The sequence below is a fragment of the Phoenix dactylifera genome, chromosome 15 (assembly GCF_009389715.1).
Source record: "Phoenix dactylifera cultivar Barhee BC4 chromosome 15, palm_55x_up_171113_PBpolish2nd_filt_p, whole genome shotgun sequence".
Classification (NCBI taxonomy): Eukaryota; Viridiplantae; Streptophyta; class Magnoliopsida; order Arecales; family Arecaceae; genus Phoenix; species Phoenix dactylifera.
In genome coordinates this window covers 3563522-3589266 of record NC_052406.1, presented here as the reverse complement: position 1 = coordinate 3589266, position 25745 = coordinate 3563522, and the positions used below count along the sequence as shown (strand labels likewise).

General features: G+C 43.1%; 1 protein-coding gene across 3 annotated transcripts; it reads right to left on the bottom strand.

Annotated features, from left to right (window-relative positions):
- Positions 1–17835: 17835 nt before the first annotated feature.
- Positions 17836–24566, bottom strand: LOC103704297 (BTB/POZ domain-containing protein At1g63850-like). 3 transcript variants are annotated; one of them, XM_039134133.1, is made up of 2 exons: positions 23298–24564; positions 17836–18444 (listed from the first exon to the last, which is right to left on the bottom strand). In XM_039134133.1, the coding sequence occupies exons 1-2, from the start codon at positions 24417–24419 to the stop codon at positions 18439–18441; spliced, it is 1128 nt and encodes a 375-aa protein (XP_038990061.1). In that variant the 5' UTR covers positions 24420–24564; the 3' UTR covers positions 17836–18438. The 3 variants fall into 3 exon arrangements, with proteins under 3 accessions (XP_038990061.1, XP_008785748.2, XP_038990060.1); XM_008787526.4 differs by having other exon boundaries at positions 17842–18478; positions 23298–24549; XM_039134132.1 differs by lacking the exon at positions 17836–18444 and adding an exon at positions 18485–19360 and having other exon boundaries at positions 23298–24566.
- Positions 24567–25745: the final 1179 nt, after the last annotated feature.

Here is a 25745-nt window from a genome sequence, read left to right as displayed (position 1 = left end):
CCGATACAGATACAACATTGTGTTTGTAGAAAAATATGATTTGGGTTGTAGATGAATCATTGCATTTGTATTAAAAAAAATCTACATATATAGAGAGGGACATGCAAGTAATCTATCCTTATAGACCTTGTTTCATTCATATTAACATAACAAAGACATAGTCTCATAACAGAAAAAGGAAACGAAATTAGAGCGAGCCCACAAGATAGCCTTTGAGACTAGAAAAATTCAGCATCAATTCTCTTTCCCTAGCAGGTTGGAGTTCGTTCATTGGCATTCCTCGACCAAAGCCTCCCGAGCCAACATCAGTTGTTTGGAGACTAGAAATCTATCAAGGGCTGCACAATCTATCCAATCCTTCAGCAGACTCTAATCAGCCCCATTTTGTGCTCGGATCGGGTCATGGGTTAATTCGACTCATTTGTATTTCTACCATCTTCCCTTAAAAGTCAAAAAAAATTTCTATTCTAATTTATTTTTTTAAAAAAAATTAAATATATTAAGCCTCAACCTACCAGCAGAACCAACTATGTGCCATGTTAGTTTTATTATTTATAAGAAACAAGTGGGTCATTCCATTTCAATTGGATCAACCGTATCCGCAAGTGGCACTATCAGGTTTTTTTTTGGAAAAAAAACAAAAGAAAAACACTTGCCCCAATACGTAACTTATTAAGAATTCTTAAAAGTAAAAAGTTATGGAGGACCCATAGGTCACCTGATCTCCCTGCCAATAATATGGGCGAGGGTTGCTACTCCTTCAATGAAAGTTGTCACGTGGGAACACGAGATGCGGTCGCATCAGGTAATAAAAGTCACATCCTGGTTGCTGTCGATATATGATTGCTCCGTTTCTTTCTTTTCTTTTTTTTTTCCGCTAAAATCGAAAGTACCTACCAACAAAATCGAAAAAACAAAATATTACAAAAATCGTCAAATAAGTCAACCTCTCCCTTTCAGTCTCCTAAATGGTTCGTAACAAAAAAAAGCCACCCAATCCGCCACCTCATCAGCCTCTCTGAAAACATGCTTCGCCTGAATTCTCAGCCCTCCACAAGCTATAATCCGGATATCTCGCAGCAAGGGATGATAATCACCAAACTAGACCTTCCGGTACATTTTTCCCTCGAGACCTGTATGATCTATCTAATCACCGTCGCAGAGTCCCCCTTCAAGAGTACATCCCTTCTCTGCATAGCACACCAAACATACCGCATGCCAAACTAGACCGCTTTCAGCTCCGCTCCTGAGTACCGAAGTATCAAATAGGTAGTAACCTCCAGTCGCAATTATCCTTGAGTCTGGGCCCCTGACAACGAAGCCTACACCTCCACTTCTACCGTCTTATAAGATACATCCGTTGAAGTTGACTTTGAAAAAATTCGGGTGGAGCTCCAAGCTAAAAAACACCAAATTAATCTACCACCCACTTGTGCTCTACCTACTGCACTGGTACTCTAAATTAATCTCCGTAACTGTGGGCAAGAATCACACAGCAAATCTTTCTCCCATGCCTCGAAACCCAAGCCCAGCCTAGAGCCCTGGAGCACGCTCTCTCCGACCTATCCTTGGGGGCACGCGACATGGACCCTGACGAACCCTATCACGGCATTTAGCGACCCGGAACGAGGTTTTCCTAAATCAAAGTAATTTGATTGACATGATTTAAAATCATCATAGTATACTATTTTTTATTAATTAAAAATTTTTAGATATCAACGAGCAATGCATTTGGTATTTCATACAAATATGGAATCACTTACTATATAATACCAAAACTATTCTGAATATATTCCATAAAAATATATTTATTAATCATATAAAAATATTTATAATAAAATATTAATATATTTATTAATATATTCATTATTTATATATTTTATAAAAATATATTTATTAGTCCTATAAATTATTAATCCTGTAAAAATATATTAATTATTATTATAGAATTAATTTTTATATTTATATTTATAATATATTATTTTTAATACTACTATTTTGATTAAAAATAAAACAAATAGACGTAATATATTAAATATTTTTATTATATAAATATAAAATACAATAATATATTTTTAATATAATTTAAAATTATCATTGAGTAATAATATGGCAATAATAAGATTAACAATATATTATAATATAATATATAACATATACATAATCTATATAATATGAATATAATATAATACACATATAGTTTTGACAATATTATTTCCACTTAGCTTGACAAATGCCACTAAAGGCAATGAATTGTTAAGACTTCATAGTTTTTTTTTGGGTAGCTGTTCGACTTCGTAGTTGACAGGGGTGCTGAAGGGGAATTCATCATGCACAGTCAATTTAAATGGAGGGTGATGGGATCGGGTCAAAAATGAATCAATTTGAGCTCGACTTATTTATTGGACAAGTCAAAAATTCAAGTATGAACTCGATCTTTTTATTAAACAAGTAATTTCTCCGATCTACGTAACCTATTTTATAAACTGATCAATTTAGGTTGAACAGATTAAATGGCTTAATTGGATCTTTAACAGGTTAAATGGATTTAAATAGGTTGAACAGATTAAGTGAATCATGTTAAGTAGGACAGAAATAGGTTAAGCATGTTTAAATAGACTAAACAAGTCTTAAATAATTTAAATAGGTCGGGTTACAACCTGACCCAATCATTAAATGACTCAAAATAGATTAAATGGGTCAAATTATGACACAACTCAAATATTTAATGGTTCGAAATGAGTTAAATAAGTCAAAAGTCTAAACTTAAATCCGATCCATTTGATAAATAGGTTTAGAGGAGTTGATCTATTTATGATCCAAATCTATTTATGCCAAATTCGAGCCTACTTAAAGCTAGTCGTTCATAGGTTCGGCCAACGAGTCGGGTTAGATCAAATACGGTTTGGATCGGATGTGAGTCGGATCAAAAATTTATTAACTATGAATCTGACCTATTTATTAAACAAATCAAAAATTCAGGCCAGGTAACTCAACCCGACCCATATAACATGTTTATTAAATAGGTTAAGTTAGGTTAAATATATTTCTATCAAATTAAATGAATTTAAATAGTTTAAACAGGTTAAGCAGCTCGGATTAAATAAAACAGAACTATGTTAAGCCAGTTTTAAACGGATTAAATAGGCCGAGTTATGACCTGTCGCAATTATTAAATCGGTCAAAATGGTTCAAACGGTTAGATTATGATCCAACCTAATTATTAAACCAGTCAAAATGGATTAATCAGATCAAAGGTCTAAACCTGAACCCGATTTATTTAATAAATAGTTTTAGATGGATTGATCTATTTTCAAATCTATTTATGTTATATCTAAATCCGCTTAAAACAAGTCGTTCATAAATCAGGCCAATGGATTGGATCATAAATTACCCATCCTACTTCTACGTGATGCAAAGTAGGAGGCTAGTTTTTAAACTTTTTCGGTGTCTGCATGACAATGATGTGTGAAAACACTTTGCTAATCTCTATACTAATTATTTATCGCCCATCTAGCTCTATGCAACCATGAATGGTTGTCTTTCTAATGAATTATTCGTTTCCTATTAACATATTTTTATATAAGGATTTGTTACTTCGAGAGTTTTGCTTGAAAGAAAAAACAAAAGAAAACTCAATTGCATCTATGTCGACAGAAGTTACGGTCCGAAGAGGTTTTGAATTGCTAAAATTGCGTGGACAAAAAGTTTGGACAGTTCATATCACGTGAATGCGCAGTGGGAGATGGACGTGAATGCGCAGAGGGAGACACCGCCATTAATTAGATATTTGATATCGATCAGAGTGCAGAAAGGCATCGATCGGAACGGTGGCTCACGTGAAGAAATTATTAGATCAATCAAGTCCAACGTGGGTCCAAATGAAACATTTTAACTTCTATCAACCACATTAAAAAAAAAACAATTTCAACCTGAATTCATATGGGGACAAATTTGGTTGAGTCTATCAGTCTATGCAACTGAGTAACAGTGTTCTACAAAACTACAACTCCCTGATCTTACTAGGATAATTTACTGTATCAAGATCCAGCCAAATTCGTAGATATATTGTCTCCAAGAATACAGAGCATCTTATCGTGTTCCACTCCATGAATATCTGCACAATCTGAAAATATTATCATTTGAAAATATTTTTTAATATATTTTTAATAATTTAATCGGATCTGCTACTTCACAATATACAATCAAAATAATGAGAAGCTCTCTTAGCTCAGATATTGTCGTCCAATATGGAGTGTCGTTTAATGCTTCATGCCATTTTCTATCATCACCTAATAAACCAGGCGCATTACATGCGGATTGGAATGTAGGATGAATAACATTATTCATAGTTTTGATCTCAGCATAAATTCTTGATCTTTTTACCATGTTTATATGCATTCTCAAATAATATAATTCACCAAAACTAGGATGAATATGAACTACTCTACTAATTTATTTTTTTTTCTTTTCTTCAAGTCCAAATTTATCTTTGGAATACCATGCCCATTTAATAGGAAATTCTTAACAAGTTAAAAGTTACATGTATTCTCAAAAGATTGATTAGTGTGCATCCATTCAATGAACATAGTTTTTTCTACATTTTTTCTACATAAAACAGATGCCAAACTTTGATTTTAAAGATAAGTAACCGTATTCATATAGGTAGATACACAACTAATTGTTCAACTATTGGTTCTTTCAAGTGTATGCCAAATTGAAATAATCTCCATACTAATTCATGTGCAAATAGATGCCTGCAACTAAATAAGTTCTTATTTCATGAACTTCTTCATATCGTTGTTCTCTAGTATCATCTTTTATCACCATATTTTCTGTTACAACAGCTCTCACCATATCATGACTTTTCTTAACATATTTGAATAAATATTTGATCATCCTCGACTTATTGCACCATTCAACATTAACATATGCTTGGTAACATATAATCAAATCCAGATTACAAGGAACAACAAATCTGTTATCAAGTTCAATACTATTTTTAACAATGCATCATCCATCATTTTTTCGTTTGTAGATGGCGAATCCATTTCATCAATTGTTGTTTCAGTCTGATTTTTTTTCAGAAAATACTTCAAACAATGCCTTTCAGTCGTATACAATGATTTTGGATTTGCAAATCTGTATGGACCATGCATTATAAATTTTGAAACAGTTTTATGACCAATTAGATTGTTCTTTTCATCTAGGATTTCTGCAACCAAAACAATATATGAACATGCGGAAAACCAAGTTTTTTAAAACTCTCATGTACAAAGTTGCAAGTGTGAAAAAAACTAATTGCATTAGATGAGATCTGTGCTTACAATGCTGAATGGAAATGTTGCTAAAAAAGTATGTACAATATAAATATTAAAAAATGGAAATTTATACCTGCAGCAATTCTCTCGAAATGTATTCTTTTCATGATATCCAATATTATTTCTTCGAGCTTCATTTTAAAAACTCTGCTAACAATGTCGAGTCTATCTTCAGCTCTTTGACCTAGTATAAATTTTACTGTAGATTAAATTTCAAGCCATTGACCATTACAGGTAAATGTGATAATTAAATTGGGATGCTCGTCCATCTGTAAACATCCATGGCATCATGATAATTTTGAATCATATAGCTAGGACTTCCATTAAAACTTGATAGCAATATAATTCTTTTGCCAGTTGCATTACAATCTACACCACCTCTTACAATAGCAGCTTCGATATCTTTGTAAATTTCAAATCTAGGATCTTTTTGATTTCTTCTAACATAATTAAGCCTTTCTCCTTCAATGCATGAAAAATCATCCACAATATATTGCTGAAATAAATGTCCTCCTCTTATCAACGCCTTTACCTTCATACACCATTGTTGTAATCTATAGCCATAAAATTCTCTCATTGTAACGTAGTGTTTGATAAGAGGATGCTTCTGAAAGTTTATATATATATATATATATATATATATATATATATATATATATATATATATATAGGATATCAATTCTAAGACCATCTTCATCAAGTGAAAATAAAATTAGATACTGCATAGCCATAAAAGCTAGGGTGTAGGTTACTAATTTGTTTCAATACCTTTATTTTATGCTGTCTATCACCAACAGGATGGAGCAACATGGTGTCTAATTTGTTTCACTAATATCATGGTGTCTATCAGCCCGACCTAAATCACCAACAATTAATCCAACCATTTGGGAACAGGATGGAGCAACATGTTACACACTGCTTCATTTCATCTACCTTGCAACTTCAATCGCATTGGCAAGAACTTAGATTTCTTAGATCAATCTCTGATGATCCAAAATGCTTTGACAATTTCATTTTGAAGATCTATACTCATTGTACTATTCGAGTTTAATGCTCTAATTTTACTGCTAACCTCATTCTTTAAATCATATATAAAGCTGAGAAGGTTAGAGAAGGTTGGAATACTTTTTTATTCAATAGATAGTTAATAGAGTCGTTGTAAGATAAAAACAACCGTTTAGACTTATAGAAAAACTAGCCGTTATAGTTGTCAGACGCCATTTTCTAGAGTTGACTCGAGATTTTCAAGAGTCAATTCATAATCTTCAGAAGTTGGCTCGAGATTGCTTACGTTTCTTTTGCGCTTTATCTTTCGTCTGTGGTACTTGCGGAGTCGACTCTCTCAGTTTAGGGGTTGACTCAAAATTTTCAGCCCATAACTTGATCTAATATGGTGGTAGAGAAGCGAGACAAGAGTGGTTTTCTCTCTCGCCACCCCCCCCCCCCCCCCCTTCTTTTTTTATGCGGAAAGCAATCTCTATATCTAATAGGGGTGGTAATTTAGGATTTGATCCGCAAAATCCAAACCTAGGCTCGGTCCATCTCGTTGGGCCTAAAACCTTGGCCCAGGCACGCTCGAAGGGTCGTAGGCTTGAGTAGTCTAAGCAAGCCCCTAGCCCATGAATAGGTGCAGCGATGATAGATGGAGAGAGCGAAGCAAGATGTGAGAGGTTCTTTCTCACCCTTCCCCTCTCTTCTATTTGAATCAATCTTGATATCTAATACATAAGGCAATTTATGACTCGATTTGCTAACCTGATCTATAACTAACATGATTTTTGCGAGTTTATATTTTGCATAAACAGTTCTAAGTCATAAACGGGTTGACCCATTCGGACCCGTTTATAAAATTGGGCTAGATTAAAATTTAAAATCTAGATCTATTTAACCCATTGGATTGAATTTGATCTGTTTAATAGTTGGTTAGGTTACAATCCGGCATATTTAAGACTTATTTAACTCTTTCATCTCCTTTATGACCCATTTAATTCATTTAAAATCTATTTAACTTGATTTGACCTGTTTATTAAATCAATTATTTTCATATGAGGGTTTCATAATTTGTTTAATAAGTTGGCAGATATATGACTTAAACCCATCTCTAATATTACGGGCATTTTGGTCTCCAAAAATCAATGTACTTAATTCTGAAAAACATAATCTGACCTAAATCTAAAGAAGTGGATTTTTCCAATTTACCCTTAACTGTAATAAAGAAAATATAACCGAAAGTCTCACGTGAACCAATAACCTCTTTCGTGTCCCCTCGATGTCAGTAGCCATGGTCCAATCTACGGTCACGACCTTTTTGAATCCAACAAATCAACTCGAGGTGACAAACGAAGCAGAAAAAGCATGTGCCATATCGGTTTTAATTTATAAGAAACAAGTGGGCCATCCTATTCCTGCCAATAATATGGGCGAGGGTTGCTACTCCAATGAAAGTTGTCACGTGGGAACACGAGATGCGGTCGCATCAGGTAATCAAAGTTACCTACTTGTACTCTACTTACTGCACTGGTACTCTAAATTAATCTCCGTAACTGGGGCCAAGGATCACGCGGCAAATCTTTCTCCCATGCCTCAATTTGGTGGAGCATAATTCCAGTCTTTGGTTATGCTTATCTTGATCCTTCTGGGTACGAAAATCCTCAAAAGTTTGACCCTTGGAGATGGCAGGCCAGTGCTCAGCTAGTTCCTGCAGGGATATTTGCTTGTTTTCTGCTACAAAGATGGATCATGAATCGATATAAGTATTGTTGGTGGAAAAATGGACCACCCCACAAATGTAATTATAGCACCCAAATCCATCAGCAAGCTCGAGCTCATCCTAAGCGATCGGGCTCTTCCGCTCTCGAGCTCATCCTAAGTGATCGGGCTCTTCCGCTCTCGAGCTCATCCTAAGTGATCAAGCTCTTCCGCTCTCGAGCTCATCCTAAGTGATCGAGCTCTTCCGCTCTCGAGCTCATAGACCAGAGAGCCGAGACCAGAGAGCCGAGACCAGAAGGCCGAGACCAGAGAGCCGAGACCAGAGAGCCGAGACCAGAGAGCCGAGACCAGAAGGCCGAGCACAGCAGGCCAAGCCCATGCCTTAGTCAAATATCCAATTTCCACTTAACCCTCTAAGGGACCTGACAACTCCACTATAACCTGCCGCTATCTTCAAGCCATCAAGGCATAAGATCTCCGCAGGTATTCAGCACGACCTGCCATTAATGCACGAGGCTCCCTCAAGTCTCCGATGCATTCAGTCATTTAATGAACACGGCTCAAGGCGATCTCCGGATCACTGAACCATCAAAGCGTATGGCTCTCCCTGACCGCCGGTTCACTCGGTAATAAATGCACTTACCATCCACGGACCCCAGGCCCACCACGGCCGGCGATTCAACCACCCCAACAGGTCCGATCGACCGTGACAACTCCCTGGTTCCGGTCTGATTCGGCCTTATTTTCCACCACGCCATTAATGGGCCAAATCGTGCCCAATTATTACAGAGCGGGACACACCTACTGTCACCTCCCAGGTAACCGAATCCTCCTATAAAAGGGAACCTGGGAGGGGGGGACTGGACTCTGAGGACTCTCAGGACCCTTGGGACTGAACCCTCTTGGACAGCACAGATACAATGGATGACATCATCTTCTTCATCTTCTTGATCTAATCTAAATATTCTGGCTGTCTTCTCCACATACGGGCTTTCCTGCTCTCTCCACATATTGGCCCCCTCTGACTTAGGCATCGGAGGGCCGGCGCCGGGGAGCCCGGCCACCGGTTCTTCCTGCAGGACTCGCACCCCACAGTGGAGGACGCCACCAGCCGGCGCACCGTCGACCACCCTCCCGGCGGCGGAGCTCTGCCCCTCCAGGAGGACGCCACCAGCCGGCGCACCGTCGACCACCCTTCCAGCGGCGGAGCTCTGCCCCTCCAGGAGGACGCCACCAGCCGGCGCACCGTCGGCCACCCTTCTGGCGGCGGAGCTCTGCCCCTCCAGGAGGACGCCACCAGCCGGCGCACCGTCGACCACCCTCCCAGCGGCGGAGCTCAGCCCCTCCAGGAGGACGCCACCAGTCGGCGCGCCGTCGATCGCCGCCCCTGCGGCGGAAGCCCCTCCTTCCCCGGCTTCGCGGCAGCCCCCGGGTCCAATTTCCAGCAACAGTTGGCGCTAGAGGAAGGGTCCGAGTTCGCTGCCATGAAGCTAAGAAGCAAAGGGGCTTCCAATGCCTCTCGACGTCCTCCACCCAGTCCTGAGCATTCCGTCCGGAACTCACCACCTCCGGCTGAGTCAGTTCATCAAGTTCGGCCGGAGCAGTTTGATGCCCTGGTGCAACAAGTGCAAGCCTTGGCTACCGCTGTCCAAAGCTTGCAACCCAGGGGCATCCCAACGGCACCGCCTCCTCCGGCTCCAGTTCAACCGGAGCCCCCTACAAGCGGGTTTCCCCTTCGAGTATCATGCTCCAAGTCCCAAACGCTCAGTCCAAAATTCACCATCAAGATCTCCGGTAGATCAAGTTCCACAAGTCCAACTCGAGCACTTCGATGCGCTTGTGCAGCAAGTCCAAGCGCTAGCTATTTGCAGCCCAAAGCTTGCAACAAGTGGAGGCCCCTCCTGTGCCGCCTCCACGGAATCATGTTAAGCAAAGGAAGAAACTTTCTCCTGACTCCCGAGCCATCTCGAATCAGGCATGGCTCCCGCTGCAACGACGTATGTGGGGGCAACCAGTGAGAAGCAGTAGTCCAAGTCTCACGTCAACGAGTTGGGGGGAAAGAGAAATAAAAGCTGAGGTCTGGAGAAAGAGAGTTATGGAGCTTTAAAATGGGATTGTAAGCCTCAGTGACAAAGGGTACAGCCCCATTAAATCCCATTATCCTTCCAAGTCTTCTGTCTTCCGGCAGCAAGCAAGAAACCAGCATGTACTCCCTCCTTACGGGCGTAAGTCCTTGGGACGGCGCCCGCGACATTGCTCCCCTTTCAGAGCGTCGCCATCACTGAAGCCCCTGCCGAGCTCATGCAGACCGAGCTCAGAAACCCGAGCGCAAAACACCTAAAAAATCAAGCCAAAGAAGGCCGGTGCCGGACCAAGTCCTGAGGGACTTCGAAGCTCGAGAGCTATCAAAATATCTCCAAAAGGTACAGGACGCCACTTTGGCTTCAAATAAATTCAATATTTTATCTATTTTCAGGTTAGCCAACGAGCTCAGCTCGTTCTCCTACCCTGACCACGGTCAGGATGCCCCGAGACGTCGGGATGCCCCGATCCGTCGGGATGCCCTGAGACGTCAGGATGCCCCAATATATTGGGATGCCCTGCCACAACGGGATGCCCCGATTCGTCGGGATGGCCCGAGACGTCGGGGTGCGGTCTTAAGTGACCAGACGAGCTCCGCTCGTTCTCCATCGGCTTCCACCGTCGAGCTCGGCTCGTGCTCCCCGACTATGAGTTGCGGTCCTCTCTGACCAGATGAGCTCAGCTCGTTCGCCTACCCTGACCACGGTCGGGATGCCCCGAGACGTCGGGATGCCCCGATCCGTCGGGATGCCCCGGCTATAGGGATGCCCGAGACGTCGGGATATGAGTAGCGGTCCTCTCTGACCGGACGAGCTCGGCTCGTGCTCCATCGGCTATGAGTTAGCGGTCCTCTCTGATCGGACGAGCTCGGCTCGTGCTCCATCGGCTATGAGTTAGCGGTCCTCTCTGACCGGACGAGCTCGGCTCGTGCTCCATCGGCTATGAGTTAGCGGTCCTCTCTGACCGGACGAGCTCGGCTCGTGCTCCATCGGCTATGAGTTAGCAGTCCTCTCTGACCGGACGAGCTCGGCTCGTGCTCCTACCCTGACCACGGTCAGGATGCCCCGAGACGTCGGGATGCCCCGGCTATAGGGATGCTCGAGACATCGAGATGAGTAGCGGTCCTCTCTGACCGGACGAGCTCGGCTCGTGCTCCATCAGATATGAGTAGCGGTCCTCTCTGACTGGACGAGCTCGGCTCGTGCTCCATCAGCTATGAGTAGCGGTCCTCTCTGACCGGACGAGCTCGGCTCGTGCTCCATCAGCTATGAGTAGCGGTCCTCTTTGACCGGACGAGTTCGGATCGTGCTCCATCGGCTTCAGCCAACGAGCTCGGCCCGTTCTTCATCATTGGATTTCTCTGCCGACGTTCCCAAGAACGGAGTCCGAGCAGAGAAGCGTCTTCAGTCGCCTCGGCGCAAGGACGCATACGGTACAAGGTACCCATTTACTTAATATTTCTACATTAATCTCTCTATATTGTCTATTCTATTTTTGGATTTCTCTGCCAACGTCCCCAAGAACGGAGTCCGAGCAGAGGAGCGTCTTCAGTCGCCTCGGCGCAGGGACGCACTTAGTACCAGGTACCCATTTATTTAATGTCTTTACATTATTTTATTCTTGGACTTTTCTCTGCCGACGTCCCCAAAGAACGGAGTCCGAGCAGAGAAGCGTCTTCAGTCGCCTCGGCGCACACGGTACAAGGTACCCATTCATTTAATGTCTTTACATTCTCATTTATCTTTACTTGGATTCTTCTCTGCCGACGTCCCCAAAGAACGGACTCCGAGCAGAAAAAGCGTCTTCAGTCGCCTTGGTGTAAGAACGCTCACAGCACCAGGACGATCGATGACTGAACTACTTCCTTCGCCCGAGCCAAAAAGCAGCTCGGACTCGGAAGTCGGGGGGTAGTGTTGGTGGAAAAATGGACCACCCCACAAATGTAATTATAGCACCCAAATCCATCAGCAAGCTCGAGCTCATCCTAAGTGATCGGGCTCTTCCGCTCTCGAGCTCATCCTAAGTGATCGGGCTCTTCCGCTCTCGAGCTCATCCTAAGTGATCGGGCTCTTCCGCTCTCGAGCTCATAGACCAGAGAGCCGAGACCAGAGAGCCGAGACCAGAAGGCCGAGACCAGAGAGCCGAGACCAGAGAGCCGAGACCAGAAGGCCGAGCACAGCAGGCCAAGCCCATGCCTTAGCCAAATATCCAATTTCCACTTAACCCTCTAAGGGACCTGACAACTCCACTATAACCTGCCGCTATCTTCAAGCCATCAAGGCATAAGATCTCCGCAGGTATTCAGCACGACCTGCCATTAATGCACGAGGCTCCCTCAAGTCTCCGATGCATTCAGTCATTTAATGAACACGGCTCAAGGCGATCTCCGGATCACTGAACCATCAAAGCGTATGGCTCTCCCTGACCGCCGGTTCACTCGGTAATAAATGCACTTACCATCCACGGACCCCAGGCCCACCACGGCCGGCGGTTCAACCACCCCAACAGGTCCGATCGACCGTGACAACTCTCTGGTTCTGGTCTGATTCGGCCTTATTTTCCACCACGCCATTAATGGGCCAAATCGTGCCCAATTATTACAGAGCGGGACAAACCTACTGTCACCTCCCAGGTAACCGAATCCTCCTATAAAAGGGAACCTGGGAGGGGGGGACTGGACTCTGAGGACTCTCAGGACCCTTGGGACTGAACCCTCTTGGACAGCACAGATACAATGGATGACATCATCTTCTTCATCTTCTTGATCTAATCTAAATATTCTGGCTGTCTTCTCCACATACGGGCTTTCCTGCTCTCTCCACATATTGGCCCCCTCTGACTTAGGCATCGGAGGGCCGGCGCCGGGGAGCCCGGCCACCGGTTCTTCCTGCAGGACTCGCACCCCACAGTGGAGGACGCCACCAGCCGGCGCACCGTCGACCACCCTCCCGGCGGCGGAGCTCTGCCCCTCCAGGAGGACGCCACCAGCCGGCGCACCGTCGGCCACCCTTCCGGCGGCGGAGCTCTGCCCCTCCAGGAGGACGCCACCAGTCGGCGCACCGTCGACCACCCTTCCAGCGGCGGAGCTCAGCCCCTCCAGGAGGACGCCACCAGCCGGCGCACCGTCGGCCACCCTTCCGGCGGCGGAGCTCTGCCCCTCCAGGAGGACGCCACCAGCCGGCACACCGTCGGCCACCCTTCCGGCGGCGGAGCTCTGCCCCTCCAGGAGGACGCCACCAGTCGGCGCACCGTCGACCACCCTTCCAGCGGCGGAGCTCAGCCCCTCCAGGAGGACGCCACCAGTCGGCGCGCCGTCGATCGCCGCCCCTGCGGCGGAAGCCCCTCCTTCCCCGGCTTCGCGGCGGCCCCCGGGTCCAATTTCCAGCAACAAGTATAGCCAACAAAATTTAAAAAAAATTTATACAAAATATCAGACACGAAGACGTGGTTCTCCTAAATGAAGCTTTCGAAGTGATAAAACGCAAAGGAGGCAACCCAGTCAGCAGCACCATTCATCTTTCTGTAAACATATGTGGCTTGATGAAAGCCGCACTTTTCTAGAAGTTTGAAGATATTGTGGAGCAGTGGCTTTCCGCCGGCAGCGCATCTCCGACCCTGAACCCACTTGATCACCGTAGCCGAGTCTCCCTTGAAAAAAATACGATCCGTATCCAACATAAGTATCGCATAGGTGATGCCCTTCCATGCAGTTTTGAGCACGGTACTGACAACAGATGTGTCAAAGATCTGCCGATCTTTGGCCGCCATCAATCTGGCGTCATATTCTCTAATAACAAATTCCACACCTCTACTGCTCCTTTTCTTGCCAACACTTTCGTCGATGTTCATTAGTGGAGTACCAAACATAATTCTAAAGGATATGAAGCTATTAATTTAGATTTGGGGTCTGCTTGATCCACCTTCTGCTTGAAAGAGCTAGTTCTCCTCGTTGGGTTTTTTCCTGTTACAGAGAACCAAGTTTGTTATTGGCCAAGGAGGACTTCTCATCTCTGCCAAACAAGTATTATGGTGGGACAACCAGTTACCTGAAATTTCCTGATACCAAAAAAAATGTAGCATATTTTGAAAAAAAAATTACCCCAATTCTCAGCCGGTGAGAATTTGACCTTTCTATATCCTGTAAAGGTTTTCTTTTCCACAAAATAGAAAAAAATTATTCTCATAAAAAAACTACTTCCCTTTTCTTTTTTTTGGAAATTTACAACTAAATATTAGACATTCCTTTATTTTTCCATCAACTATTCTTTTTCTTCTTCGCCTCCCGCCAACCAAATGAGTCATGTATGTTTTCAACAAGTAGTTGAACTGAAAGAACCCAAGAGCTCCTTAATTTAATTTTAGCTATCCAAGACCTAATATCATCCATGAATGCCTAGCATAAAATTATTGAACCCACGTCGCCGCACGGTAATTCATGCATTCTTGGAACAAACTAACGGGCACCATGTTTCTGGTGAAAGTTCATGGAGAGCCCATGTAGCTGTACCGCTTGAGACAATGCTAGTTGGACCCATTTATGGGGGACCGAGTTCTGCGACAACTTTTGTGGTGATATGAGCCTCCTATATCCAACAAATATGGGATAACTTTATTCCTTTTGAAAAGTCCTCCAAGAAGTTCTAATTTTGGAGAACCAATGTGAGGAGCCGAGCAAAGCTCCAGACTGCAGCGGAGGGAGCCCTGCCTAAGAAAAACTAATAGCCCGGGTCATCGAGCTCTCGGGTCGCGCTCGAGTCTGTGTCATCGGAATGCGCGGCGATCACGGGCAGTCGCAGTCAGAGCCTTCGACGGGCCCCCATGGCAGCACAAGGCCAGACAGAGTTCGGACTTTGGAGAGTTCCGAGACGGCTCTTCCCGAGAAAAGATGGTGCCCTGCATAGAGGATTGGACAAAAAGTTTGTCGGCTATGTAGGATCGTCAATTGTACGTAGAATTTCTCTGATTTGTTTGATTTGTTGAGGAGATAATCTAACAAGGGAGAAAGACCGTTTTTTGAAATAGGCTCTGTGTTATTATTTGTTGTTGCACCTGCTGGTTGCCGTGGATGTGTCTGGTTTTATGCTTGGCATTATGTTAAATGTCCTACTACTTAGGAAGGCAATATTGGTTCATTTCAGCCCATTAATTTGAAGCCGGTTCGACCCAAAAATAGCGACTGCTGAGAGAACCAAAGCATTGGGAGGGCATGCTTGGATGGATGGAACTGATGCCTCACTGAACTCAAAAACTCCCAGAAATGCGAGAGAATTTCATCAAACGATTGTTAGAAATATCGGAAATAGGCATGAGTTGATTAATAAGACTCCTGGTCGGCAACTTAACAGGACTGGCACTGGGTAGTTTCTTGATTCTGCGGCTCACTGCTGGGAAAACAATCTCGAATCAGCAGTGCAGAAGATTAGATCAAAGGGATGGAATTAGGGCTGGAAGTGGGCCGGGCCGGGTCGGGCCAAACCCCTACCCGAGCCCGGCCCGAATTTTTTTCCGGGCTTCGGGCCGGGCCGGGGCCCGAAAAATTTTTAAGGAACAAGGCCCGAGCCCGGCCCGAGCCCATTTGGGCCGGCCCAGTTGGGCCCTAACCTGGGCCGGCCCGTTTGGAATGTTTTGTTACCTTGATGTAGTAGGCCTTCTTTATCTCAGCAGCAGATGCATCAACAGTCACACCCAAAGTATCATAATACTCGGTTTCTTTCACCATGGCTTTAAAATCTATCTACCTAACAAGAATCCAGAAAACAGCTTTACTTACCAGTCTCTACCTAACAAGAATCCAGAAAAAAACCATGTGAATATATGCAAATACCTAAAAGTATGAATTACAAACACCCACCTGGAAGGGGGAGTGGAAGAGGGAGAATAAAATCCCGCAATTTTAACAGAAAGCTTTGAATATCAGCTTAAACGTGTTCATATAGATCTTTTCTTTCATCTTTTCTATGCACATAGTACATCAAATAACAATATCACACAAAGATATGTACAGATTCAAACCCCGACACATTAAGAAAAGGAAAGCCTAAAAAATTTCCCAAAAATATCTGAATAAGCTAAATATAAGCATCCTAAGTAGAATTAAAAAGTAGCCAATGTCAATGCTCGAACATAAATGAAAATCGCTGAATAGCATAAGATAACCCAAAAAATTTAAAAAAAAAAACTTGAGACCTAATGTTAGAAGATACAAACAGTGCGGAATAAATTTACAAATAACATAAAAGAAGAACAAATAAAAAGAAAACGACACGAAGAACAAATCTTGGTTTTCCCCGAACAATGAAAAAGGAAAATAGGGCACGGACAACTTAATTGAATAGGAGAGGAGAAAAACGGAGGGGGAAGACCACATCTCCAAAAAGGATAGGAAAATCGCAACGATTAGAAAATAAAGATCAAATCACGGCTTATTTATGCGATTTTTTTTTTCAAAAATAGAAAGAGGAGACAATACCTCAACAACAGGCAGGCAAATCTTGTGAAGCTTCCCAAATCTTTAGAATTTTTGGATCCTTTTCTCGTTTCCTCCCGAGTCCGTAAACAAGATCTTGATGGGAGCAACCCCGGGGGGGGGGGGGGGGGGGGGGGGGGACTTGGACCCTTGGTTGTGAAGGAGCGGAGGGAGAAGAGGAGGCCGAACATGAGTTTCTGGTCCTGCTGTGCGTCGAGGGTGTGAAGCGGAGAGAAGAGGACACGCCGGAGAGAGTGGGGGTGGGGGGAAAGGGGGTGTATGAGTATGAGGCGTTGGCGGGAGAGAAGAGCACACGCCGGAGCCGACGACGACGAGCCTCCCCCGCTCTTGTCTTGCCTCTGCGCTCGACGAGCCGACGACGACGCCTCCACCGGACCCTAGACGACGACGACGACGAGCCTCCACGCCTCCACCGGACCCTAGACGAAGAAGACGATGGTCGACGAGCTCTGGCGGACTGGCCCTCTGCAAATCGCGCACGGCTAGGGCTAGGGCTGGAGCAGTGGAGGCTCTGGCGGCGGCTCTAGGCGGCGGCTCTGGCGGACGGCTAGGGCTGGAGCCTAGAGACGATGGTCGAGTGTCGACGAGCTCTGGCGGACGGCTAGGGCTGGAGCAGTGGAGCTGGAAGTCGGCACGGGCGCACGGCAACCTTGAATCCTTGATAAAATCCCCAAATCCCGTAACCCCTAAACCGGCTAGTCCCACTCCCAAATGCAATTCGGGCCGTGAATTTGGGCTTGGTTCGGGCTGTCATTGGGCTCGGGCTTGGTCCGGGCCAGGGCCGGGCCAATGAGCAACCCGAGCCCAGCCCGAAATAAAATTGGGCTTAAGTTTGCAGCCCGAGCCCGGCCCGAAATTCATTGGGTCGAGCCCATAGCCCGGCCCGCAGGCGGCCCAGCCCGATGGGCTTCGGGCCGGCCCGAGCCCACTTCCAGCCCTAGATGGAATCGATACTATGTTAGTCTTCATAATATAGATGCTTAAGTTGTTAATACAGGTTCTTTAAGCATGTCTTCTCTGTTTCATCTGAATAAAAGCTAGCAAAGAAAAAGGGGAACGGCAGCATCTCTGTCCACGAGGATTCAAGACAGAACGATGGTTTCGGATTTGGAATGCAGAACTCCAAGGCAAATAAGGGTGCAAGATATAGATTTCTCAAGCTACAGGCAATTGGAAATGGAGTTAATAACTTTCTACTTGAGAACAAAATCTTATATGCACTGCAAGCAGAATACATAGAGATGAATGGCATTGAAGCATTCAGATCTAGTTTTACGTAGTTCGCTGAATTGCCACACTATGTACAGTTCCATTATCTCGAATATGCATTACCTTGGCATAGTTCTATACAAGTACTCATTCACAAACAAACAGAACTATCCATATCAGTTTTGAGTCTCGCAGAGGAGGGCCATGTACAAATATTTGACAGGTAAAGATTGATCGATATGCATCTTGATCAACATAAAGGGAGCAAGTAGGATGATACAATATGCACAAGTTTTCGGTTGGGGCAGCTAAAGATAACATCAGCCCACCCAGACAGGCATATCAACTTGAACCGATCTTTTTCAGAGCTATGTATTAATGGTCAAGTAGTTCAACTAGCAATGCGATCATGTGGCGGCCTGTTTGCACGCCTGAACCAGGTCTGGAATGCTGAGGTCAGGTGGGGGCAATCATCAACATTGCGAGTCGAGAAACTGAGGCACTGCTGCAGCAATTCTTGAGCATATGACATGGGCAGTGTTGATATAATCCTCAGAAATGTCTCTTCCAGTTCCTGGAAAACTGATTTATGACCAGTTGGCATCGGCGAAGCTACATCCCTGCAGACATTCAACACTGGAAGCCAGTTTTTCACAAACTTCATCCTCACCTGAGAATATGAAACGCTAATACTAAGAACCTTATACTGCTAATGATGTAAAATTGTCAGCTCAAGCATAGCTTAGCTGGTGGTAAGTCAGCAATTAAAATTTTAAAACCAGAAAACTTATAATCCAAATTTTTTTCTAATTTAAGCTAAAGGGCATCTCCATGACATAAATGATACTAATTAGTTCTTAATCAGTAATTCCTTAATGCCTCTCCCAAGCTTGAATATGAAAATTGTTGAACAAGTGGCATCAGGCTGTCAATGAAATACCATAAAAGTATGTGAACAGATTTGATAATTACTGGACAAGCATTAACAATTTAAAATTTTCAAGTAACATAAAGGACAGACATTGAGTTAACACTAAGAAACTTAATGGTTAGCATACCAGGATTTTCTATTCAATAATAACATACTTAAACAAGGAATAGATATGGTTACACATGAATGCTTGCCTACTAGACTCGTACTATACCCAAAAAAGTGCCTACAAAGAAACTCTACAAACATAATAGCATCACGTCATCCAAAGAATTGTGGAAACCAGAGAGGAAATGGAACTATAAGTACATGACTTGAGCTTGAATCGACCAGCAAATAAGCAACATTACTATACAAAGAGATCATATACAAACTTATTTACATGCAAACATGCACGAACAGACATACATGTGTGGCACCATGCAAGCTTGCGTTACAAATATTCACATATAATAGCCCAGCATCAAAGTGCATTATAATATTACTTGTATAGTTTATAACACACATGATGCCTGCCATAAACATTGATCACTAGTCTCTCTCTTTTCCATAGCTTCCTGAAGACAAAATCTATCAGGTTGTGCAATTGTCATAAGCTGACTATGAGCAGCAGTCCCTCATCTGTGTACAAGATGAGCACAATGAAGACCACATAATTGAGGAAGTCTTGTTATTACTCAATTAAGTATAGTTCAATAGAATAATAAATGAATCTTTTGGGCACCATCCATAGGTTGAAGTACAAAGTAGTAATTGCAAAGTCATAAGCAGATAGAATACAAGTATGTAGTAAAGTTGCAAGGAAAGGGGCATGTTTCCTAAAAAAGAACCAAAAATTATCCTCAAGTTACCTAGATGGAAGCTGAAGGAATAAATTTGGAAAGCTTAGCATGATTTAGCCATCAAAAAAATGGTCAAATATAAGTCGGTATCGAACTACATAAATAAGAAAGTTATTATATGTAATTATGGTTACATGAATGTGCCATTATGTGATGAATATCATTAGATATAAATAAATGTCCATATATGCATATAGATACCCATACATGCACTCCAAACAAATTAAACGCCACTATCAAGCTTGGACTTGAAAATTCCAGGTGGACAACAATTCTTTAATTAATATCACTTCTAGAGCATCAACTGTAAGTGCTGGGCTACTTCACTACTCAGACATGGAAGAGAACACTTACAACCTTCACTGACAAAGCTTCACAACTTAACCTCAGTACGGTATGGGTTAGCTAATGGTGCAACCATCAGAGCATGCCATATCATTTGGCATTTGGTCACAGTGGCAGCTAAAATAGGGCACCCCCACCAAACCAAAAGAGGAAATTTAAAGTAATTTGTTTATGCAACAAAAAATAAGTGCTATGTGTTAGATGATAAAAATGTCAATGCTGTATACCGCCAGGAGACTAGCAGAAAAAGCACATATAAAAATACTAATGGATCTGAACATAACATATTCAGTATAAGCTTGAAAATTAATGGCTAGAACTCTTATATTATTAAAATTTTAATATGCTTCATGACTTTCTATTAAGTGATCAGTTAATTATTCAATCAGGATAAAAAAAAAAATCATTCAGTCCACTTTCTGCTTCAATCAAATCTTCTCTTAATATGATAATATGGATTTTCAAAACATAGGGAATCAATCACATGCATGCATGGTGATCAGCATCATAATTTTAAAAAAGAGAGGCTATATCAAGCACTATACAAGAAAGTACATTCTTTAGAAGAAAAAGCACAAACCATATAAATAGACACGAACAAATTGAACTAGGTTCTAGACATGTATGCTTGCAAATTTGAGTCCCTAGATTATTTCACTAAGACCATATTGGCCCTGCAGACTAGTAAGAGCTCCCACTTAAAGAAAGATGCAAGACAGAAGAAGAACTTACAACAGGAGGCCCACAGTTGGACAAATTTCAATGATTGGAGGAAGCAGCTTTCCACCATACATAGAGACAAACATCACTTGAAAACCAAAATAAAAAGAGATGAAGATGCAGACAGCCAAAGGAAACCTATGATCATGAGATGTTTGGAATTGGACAGCAAATCCTGGTTAGCTGACATCAGTCAAAGCAATCTGAATCATGTTGAAGCAATTCTAGTAATATCCTTGGGGTGTCAATGAGAAAGAGTAAAACATTGAAACCTTTTTGCTAAAAAAGATCAAGTGTTTCAAGTGTGTGAAAAGGTTAGACTTCACTGGCACTTGAAGGAAATTTGTCAATATTGTGCAAGGGGAGTGAACAAGAAAACAAAATACTCAGCAGCACGAAGACATTGCAAAAATTTTCAAGATGGCATCACAAATACCTATAAAGGAAAATGATGGAAGGTTAGTCATGTGGTTTAAGCTTTGTGGAAAATTAGAACTCTTGGTATGAAATTCAGAGTGTTTTAGTCCAATGGAAGATGGTAACTTCACCAAAGATGCTCAAGATACTTTTTCAAAGATGACATGGAGGATGCAACAAATGCAACTGCTCAAACTTACTTTGGTTCAAATAAAAGATGTTGAAGTTAGAAAGGACATGTGCATGTGATGAAACTGTAAGATATTTGTCGATAAATTAAAACATGCAAGATCTAAAATCTAAAAGTTCTACATTAGCAAACTTGTTATTGTTCATGGGTCAGCATCATCAAATTTCCTACCTGCTGGGGAAAAAAATCAATATAGGCCCCTAAATTGTATCAAACCAACAATGTCATGGTGAATTATCCACAGCCAAGATGGGAAAATGGTAACTAGATCATCTTGTTGTGTGACACAGAATTTCTTAGTAGATCTACAGTTTTCCCACTAAATACACTAAGATCAGTGCCAGAAGAGTACTATAGTTGGCAGTCGGTCTAGATTTAGCTTGTCTTTAGGGTGTCTGTAAAATTTCTATAGGACATTTTTGTAAGCCTCTACTGAGGTCTTTGAGAAAAATAACTTTTCTATGGATTTATCAACATCATCCACATAATGGGGGGCACCTTTTGTAACTAAGAAGCAATGCATTAGCCCTTTACTTTGAAAACAAAAAACTCTTGGTAGACATAAATTAGAAGCACTACTCAAATTACGGCTTGTTAGAAAAGACAATAAGGAAGAAGATAAATAAAAGCAACCTATCCTGGCTGGTTAACTCGTAGCAAGTAATAAACAAATGAAGTTTTTGACTTGCATAATCCCAAGTCATCTGAGATCACACTTATGATTAGGAAAGTAGGACTCTAGATGATTGTGTTTAAATAAGACTAATTTCTAAGTAACTTTAGTGTAATTGTATGAGAGCCAATGAAGTCACAAGGATTGGTGTTGGTTTTAAGAACAAAGCTCCACGAAGCTCCAACTGTGCAATTTGAGTCAACAGCATTTCACTTTTGAGTTAAAAAAGGAAAGGTTTATCCTTTTAATTGCAGTTTTCTTTACCCTTACAGCCCCTCTCTTTTCGTCCCTCATTAAGAAAAAGTCTTAAGTAGGGCTGTCTATTGACTGCCCCCAGCCCCCAAAACTGGGGATTGCTGAACAACATTTTGTCTTTCCTCTGTGTTGTTAACTTTACAGAACCACATTATAAAACAAGAATCTCATAGTTCCTTTCATTTACTACCCATTTGGTGTCCTCGTCTCACCATTTAACATAAAATGTTTTTAAGCTACAGCAAGAACAATGTTAAAGAAAGCTTTATTAAAAGATTAATCCTAGCCTCTGTTATTACCATGTCCCTTTTCCATATATTGTTAGAGCAACTTTTAGAATTCATGTTGGCTCCTGTCATTGTGTTGGAAGATAACTATCTTATAGTATAATTAGCAGGGATTTTACCCAGTCAATAGGACGAATGCATTTGATGGTGCACTAAAATCTTACATTAAGTTTTATATACCATTATCTCCAAATAGTCTCAAGAATACCCGAGAGAAGGAACAGTAAATTCAGTATATTCCCAAGTACTATAACATGTTTATTTCTTATTGATAATTTTATTTGTTAAATTATGATACCATGATATAGTAAAAGTAGCTTAGCCCTCTATTCAACAATTCAATAAACAGTGCAGAAACCCATGGTGAGAAATAAGTTGATGATGACCAATCTTCTCCAAATAAAGGGGCAAAATAAAATGATTGGAATTGCATAATTCACGTCCAAACAGCAAGAATATCAATTTTTACACACAAAAAAAAAATAACTCTTTCTCTTTCACATTGATATAAGCAAGAAACCTTGCCCTATCTGCTTGGGGTTGGTAGGTTATATTGATTGCTCCTAGCATCAGTTCTTATCTAAAGCTAAGTCCCCAAAATAAAAAGTTTCTTCAGATTTACATTTCACTTCATTCATTCAAGCCTCTATAGTCCGGCCCATCTCTTTTCCAACTCTATACTATCGTCTCTATCAAATTCATTCCTAACCTTGCTTGAGTTCCCATATCTAATTTCATCTCTCCTATGCTACTGGACTTGTTTTGCATTATTAATCTTTCTTCAAAATAAAAGCATAAAGTAATGTCACAAGGATTTCCAAGATCAAACCTGCCCAGGAGCCAAAGTAGACCCAGAAGCAACTGAATTGGCAAGCCGGCAAGTGCACCTTGCAACGAGCGTCGGCAGTCCCGGAGCTATGTTCTTCCATGCATCATCCCTGAAAGTCTTCTGCAAGTCAGCAGCAAGCGCAGTCTGCTCACTCCACTCTTTCACCGCTGTGTCAGCCACCCTCAGCTCGATCATCCTCTCCACCAGCCAATGCAGGTGCTTCACATTCACCATGGTCGCGTGCAGATTAAGCCTCTGAATCGCCTCCCTCTCATCGTTATCCCCTGCCATCCTGAAATCCGGCCTCGCATACTTCCCTAGCAACTCCTTCACCGTGTCCAAGCCCAACAAGAAGGCTTGGTCCAGCACCCTCCGCACCGAATCCCGAGAGGAGTAATCTCTCAGTAGCTTCGCCACGAAGGCCTTCACGGTGGCCACGTTCGGATGGCCATGGATCGCCGAATGGATCAAGCCGCAGAGCATCCCCTCCGACGTGCAATTCCAGTCTCCGGCGGCCGCCTTCGGAGAAACCCTAGCAAGGAGATCTCGGGATTCTTCTTCGCGAAGGAAGGGGATCACGCTGAGGATCCCCTCCTCCTCCTCCTCGGTCCACGGCACGGCCTCGAGGAACCGGACACAGGCCCGGACACAGTCATCGAAGAGGAGCTCCAGCGCCACCGGAAGCATCTCCAGGGCGTCGGCTACCGAGCGGATCGCGCCGGCGAAGTCGAGGGTGTGAAGGAGGCGGAGGACGGCGACGTAGGCGTCGAATGGGGGGCAGCGTAGGTCGCCGGCAGGGGAGATCTTGAGGAAAAGCTGCCGGATCCCGTCTCCGCCGGGGTCGGGGTGGTGCCATCGGTCGGAGAGGAGGGCGGAGAAGTAGCGGGAGCGGCGGAGCGCGGCGGAGTGGAGGTGGAGCTCGAGCGACTGGAAGGAATCGGGGTCGTCCGGCTGGAGGAGGAGGAGGACGTCGGCGGTGGCCGGGTCGTTGAAGCCGCCAAGGCTGGAGGCGGGGTGGAGGGGGGGCGACGGCTGGGAGGGGGAGGACTCTTCCGTTAGGGTTCCGTCGGAGGAGGAGAGGCGTCCGCTGCTCCCAACACGCTTCCGTTTCCGAAGTGACATAATAATGTACGGCGGGAAGACGGCGGGGCAAGAGGGTATACCGGTATACCGGCACAAGGCGGAGCGAGGATGAGGCGAGAAAGAAATGGGGAGAAGGGGATTGGGGTGCTCCGCTGTCGGTGCAACGCGAGTGGATATCTTTTTCAGCGAGGGCAGATCGGATGTTTGAATGGGACACGTGGAGTGAATCATGTGGGTATCGTCGTGGAAATTCTGGGAGAGGTGACGGGCGGATGGGTCAGCAAGGCTTATCCAGTTAAGAATGGTGCCTAAGATGTTGCTTCGATGTCGCCATAATGACAAACATTGTCGGAACCCCTGATAAATAAGTAATGCTAGATCTGACGGTTATTGGACCATTCGAGGATCAGGTCCAAGAGAAGAGATCATAAGAGTGGAGCGCGGATCTGTAGATGGGTCTCGTACGCATACTTTTTATGTGCATCCAGCGTGGGCCGCGTGGCTGCGTGAGTCTTAAAAACAGGCACCGCAAATAATATAACGATTATTAAAAATAATTAATTATATAAAAAAAGCTTTTTTTTGGGTGATAAATAGGAGGGGGAGGGGCAGAACCCCACCCGCGTAGCAACCCCCACTGGGCCCTCCTTCCACCAAGGAATGTTCGATGCGGATCGCAAGTTTTTGCATGCCCTCCCCAACCCGTGAAAAATCCTACTCGGCCATCCACGTGTGAGTACGTCACCCCAACACCATCTCAGTCTGATGGAAAGAAAGCATATCCACACAGAGCCATCCGGGCGTGGGGCATACGGTTTCCTGATTTAATCGACGTCCACGCATTTCGAAAGTAATGCAGTCTCACTACTTCCTTTTTTTTCTTATTAGTAATTTTTAGCAACTCTATATTAATATGATAATCAACAAGCACTAAAGTAGCAGATGAGACTCTCATGCCAACTATCTACTATCTTTTCAAATACTTAATGTAACAATCTAGGATTTCACCCCAAAAAAACTAACCAGAAAATATTATTTGGTTTCCTTATCCCAATATGTACCTGCATAGCTAGTCAGCCTGTGGTTAACATCAAAAGGGCCCGTGTTACAGTGTACCCAAATCCATATGGACTATGGACAATCTAGGATTTTATTTAAAAAATCTAGCTAGAAATAATATTTGGGTTCTTTAGCCCTATATAGTTATATATGTATCCAATATCTACTCAATGCATAACCAATATGCGGACTAAATACACCCTATGTTGGTCCTCACACTTATGTAAAATTAACCAATATGCGGACTAAATACACCCTATGTTGGTCCTCACACTTATGTAAAATTAAGGAGTTGAACAAGGAATG

Excerpts from the sequence above, each read along its gene's own strand:
- LOC103704297 (XM_008787526.4), bottom strand. The coding sequence starts at position 24,419 with ATGTCACTTCGGAAACGGAAGCGTGTTGGGAGCAGCGGACGCCTCTCC. Across the intron at positions 18,479-23,297 it reads CTACTTTGGCTCCTGGGCAG|GTGAGGATGAAGTTTGTGAA; the intron begins GTTTGATCTTGG and ends TCATATTCTCAG.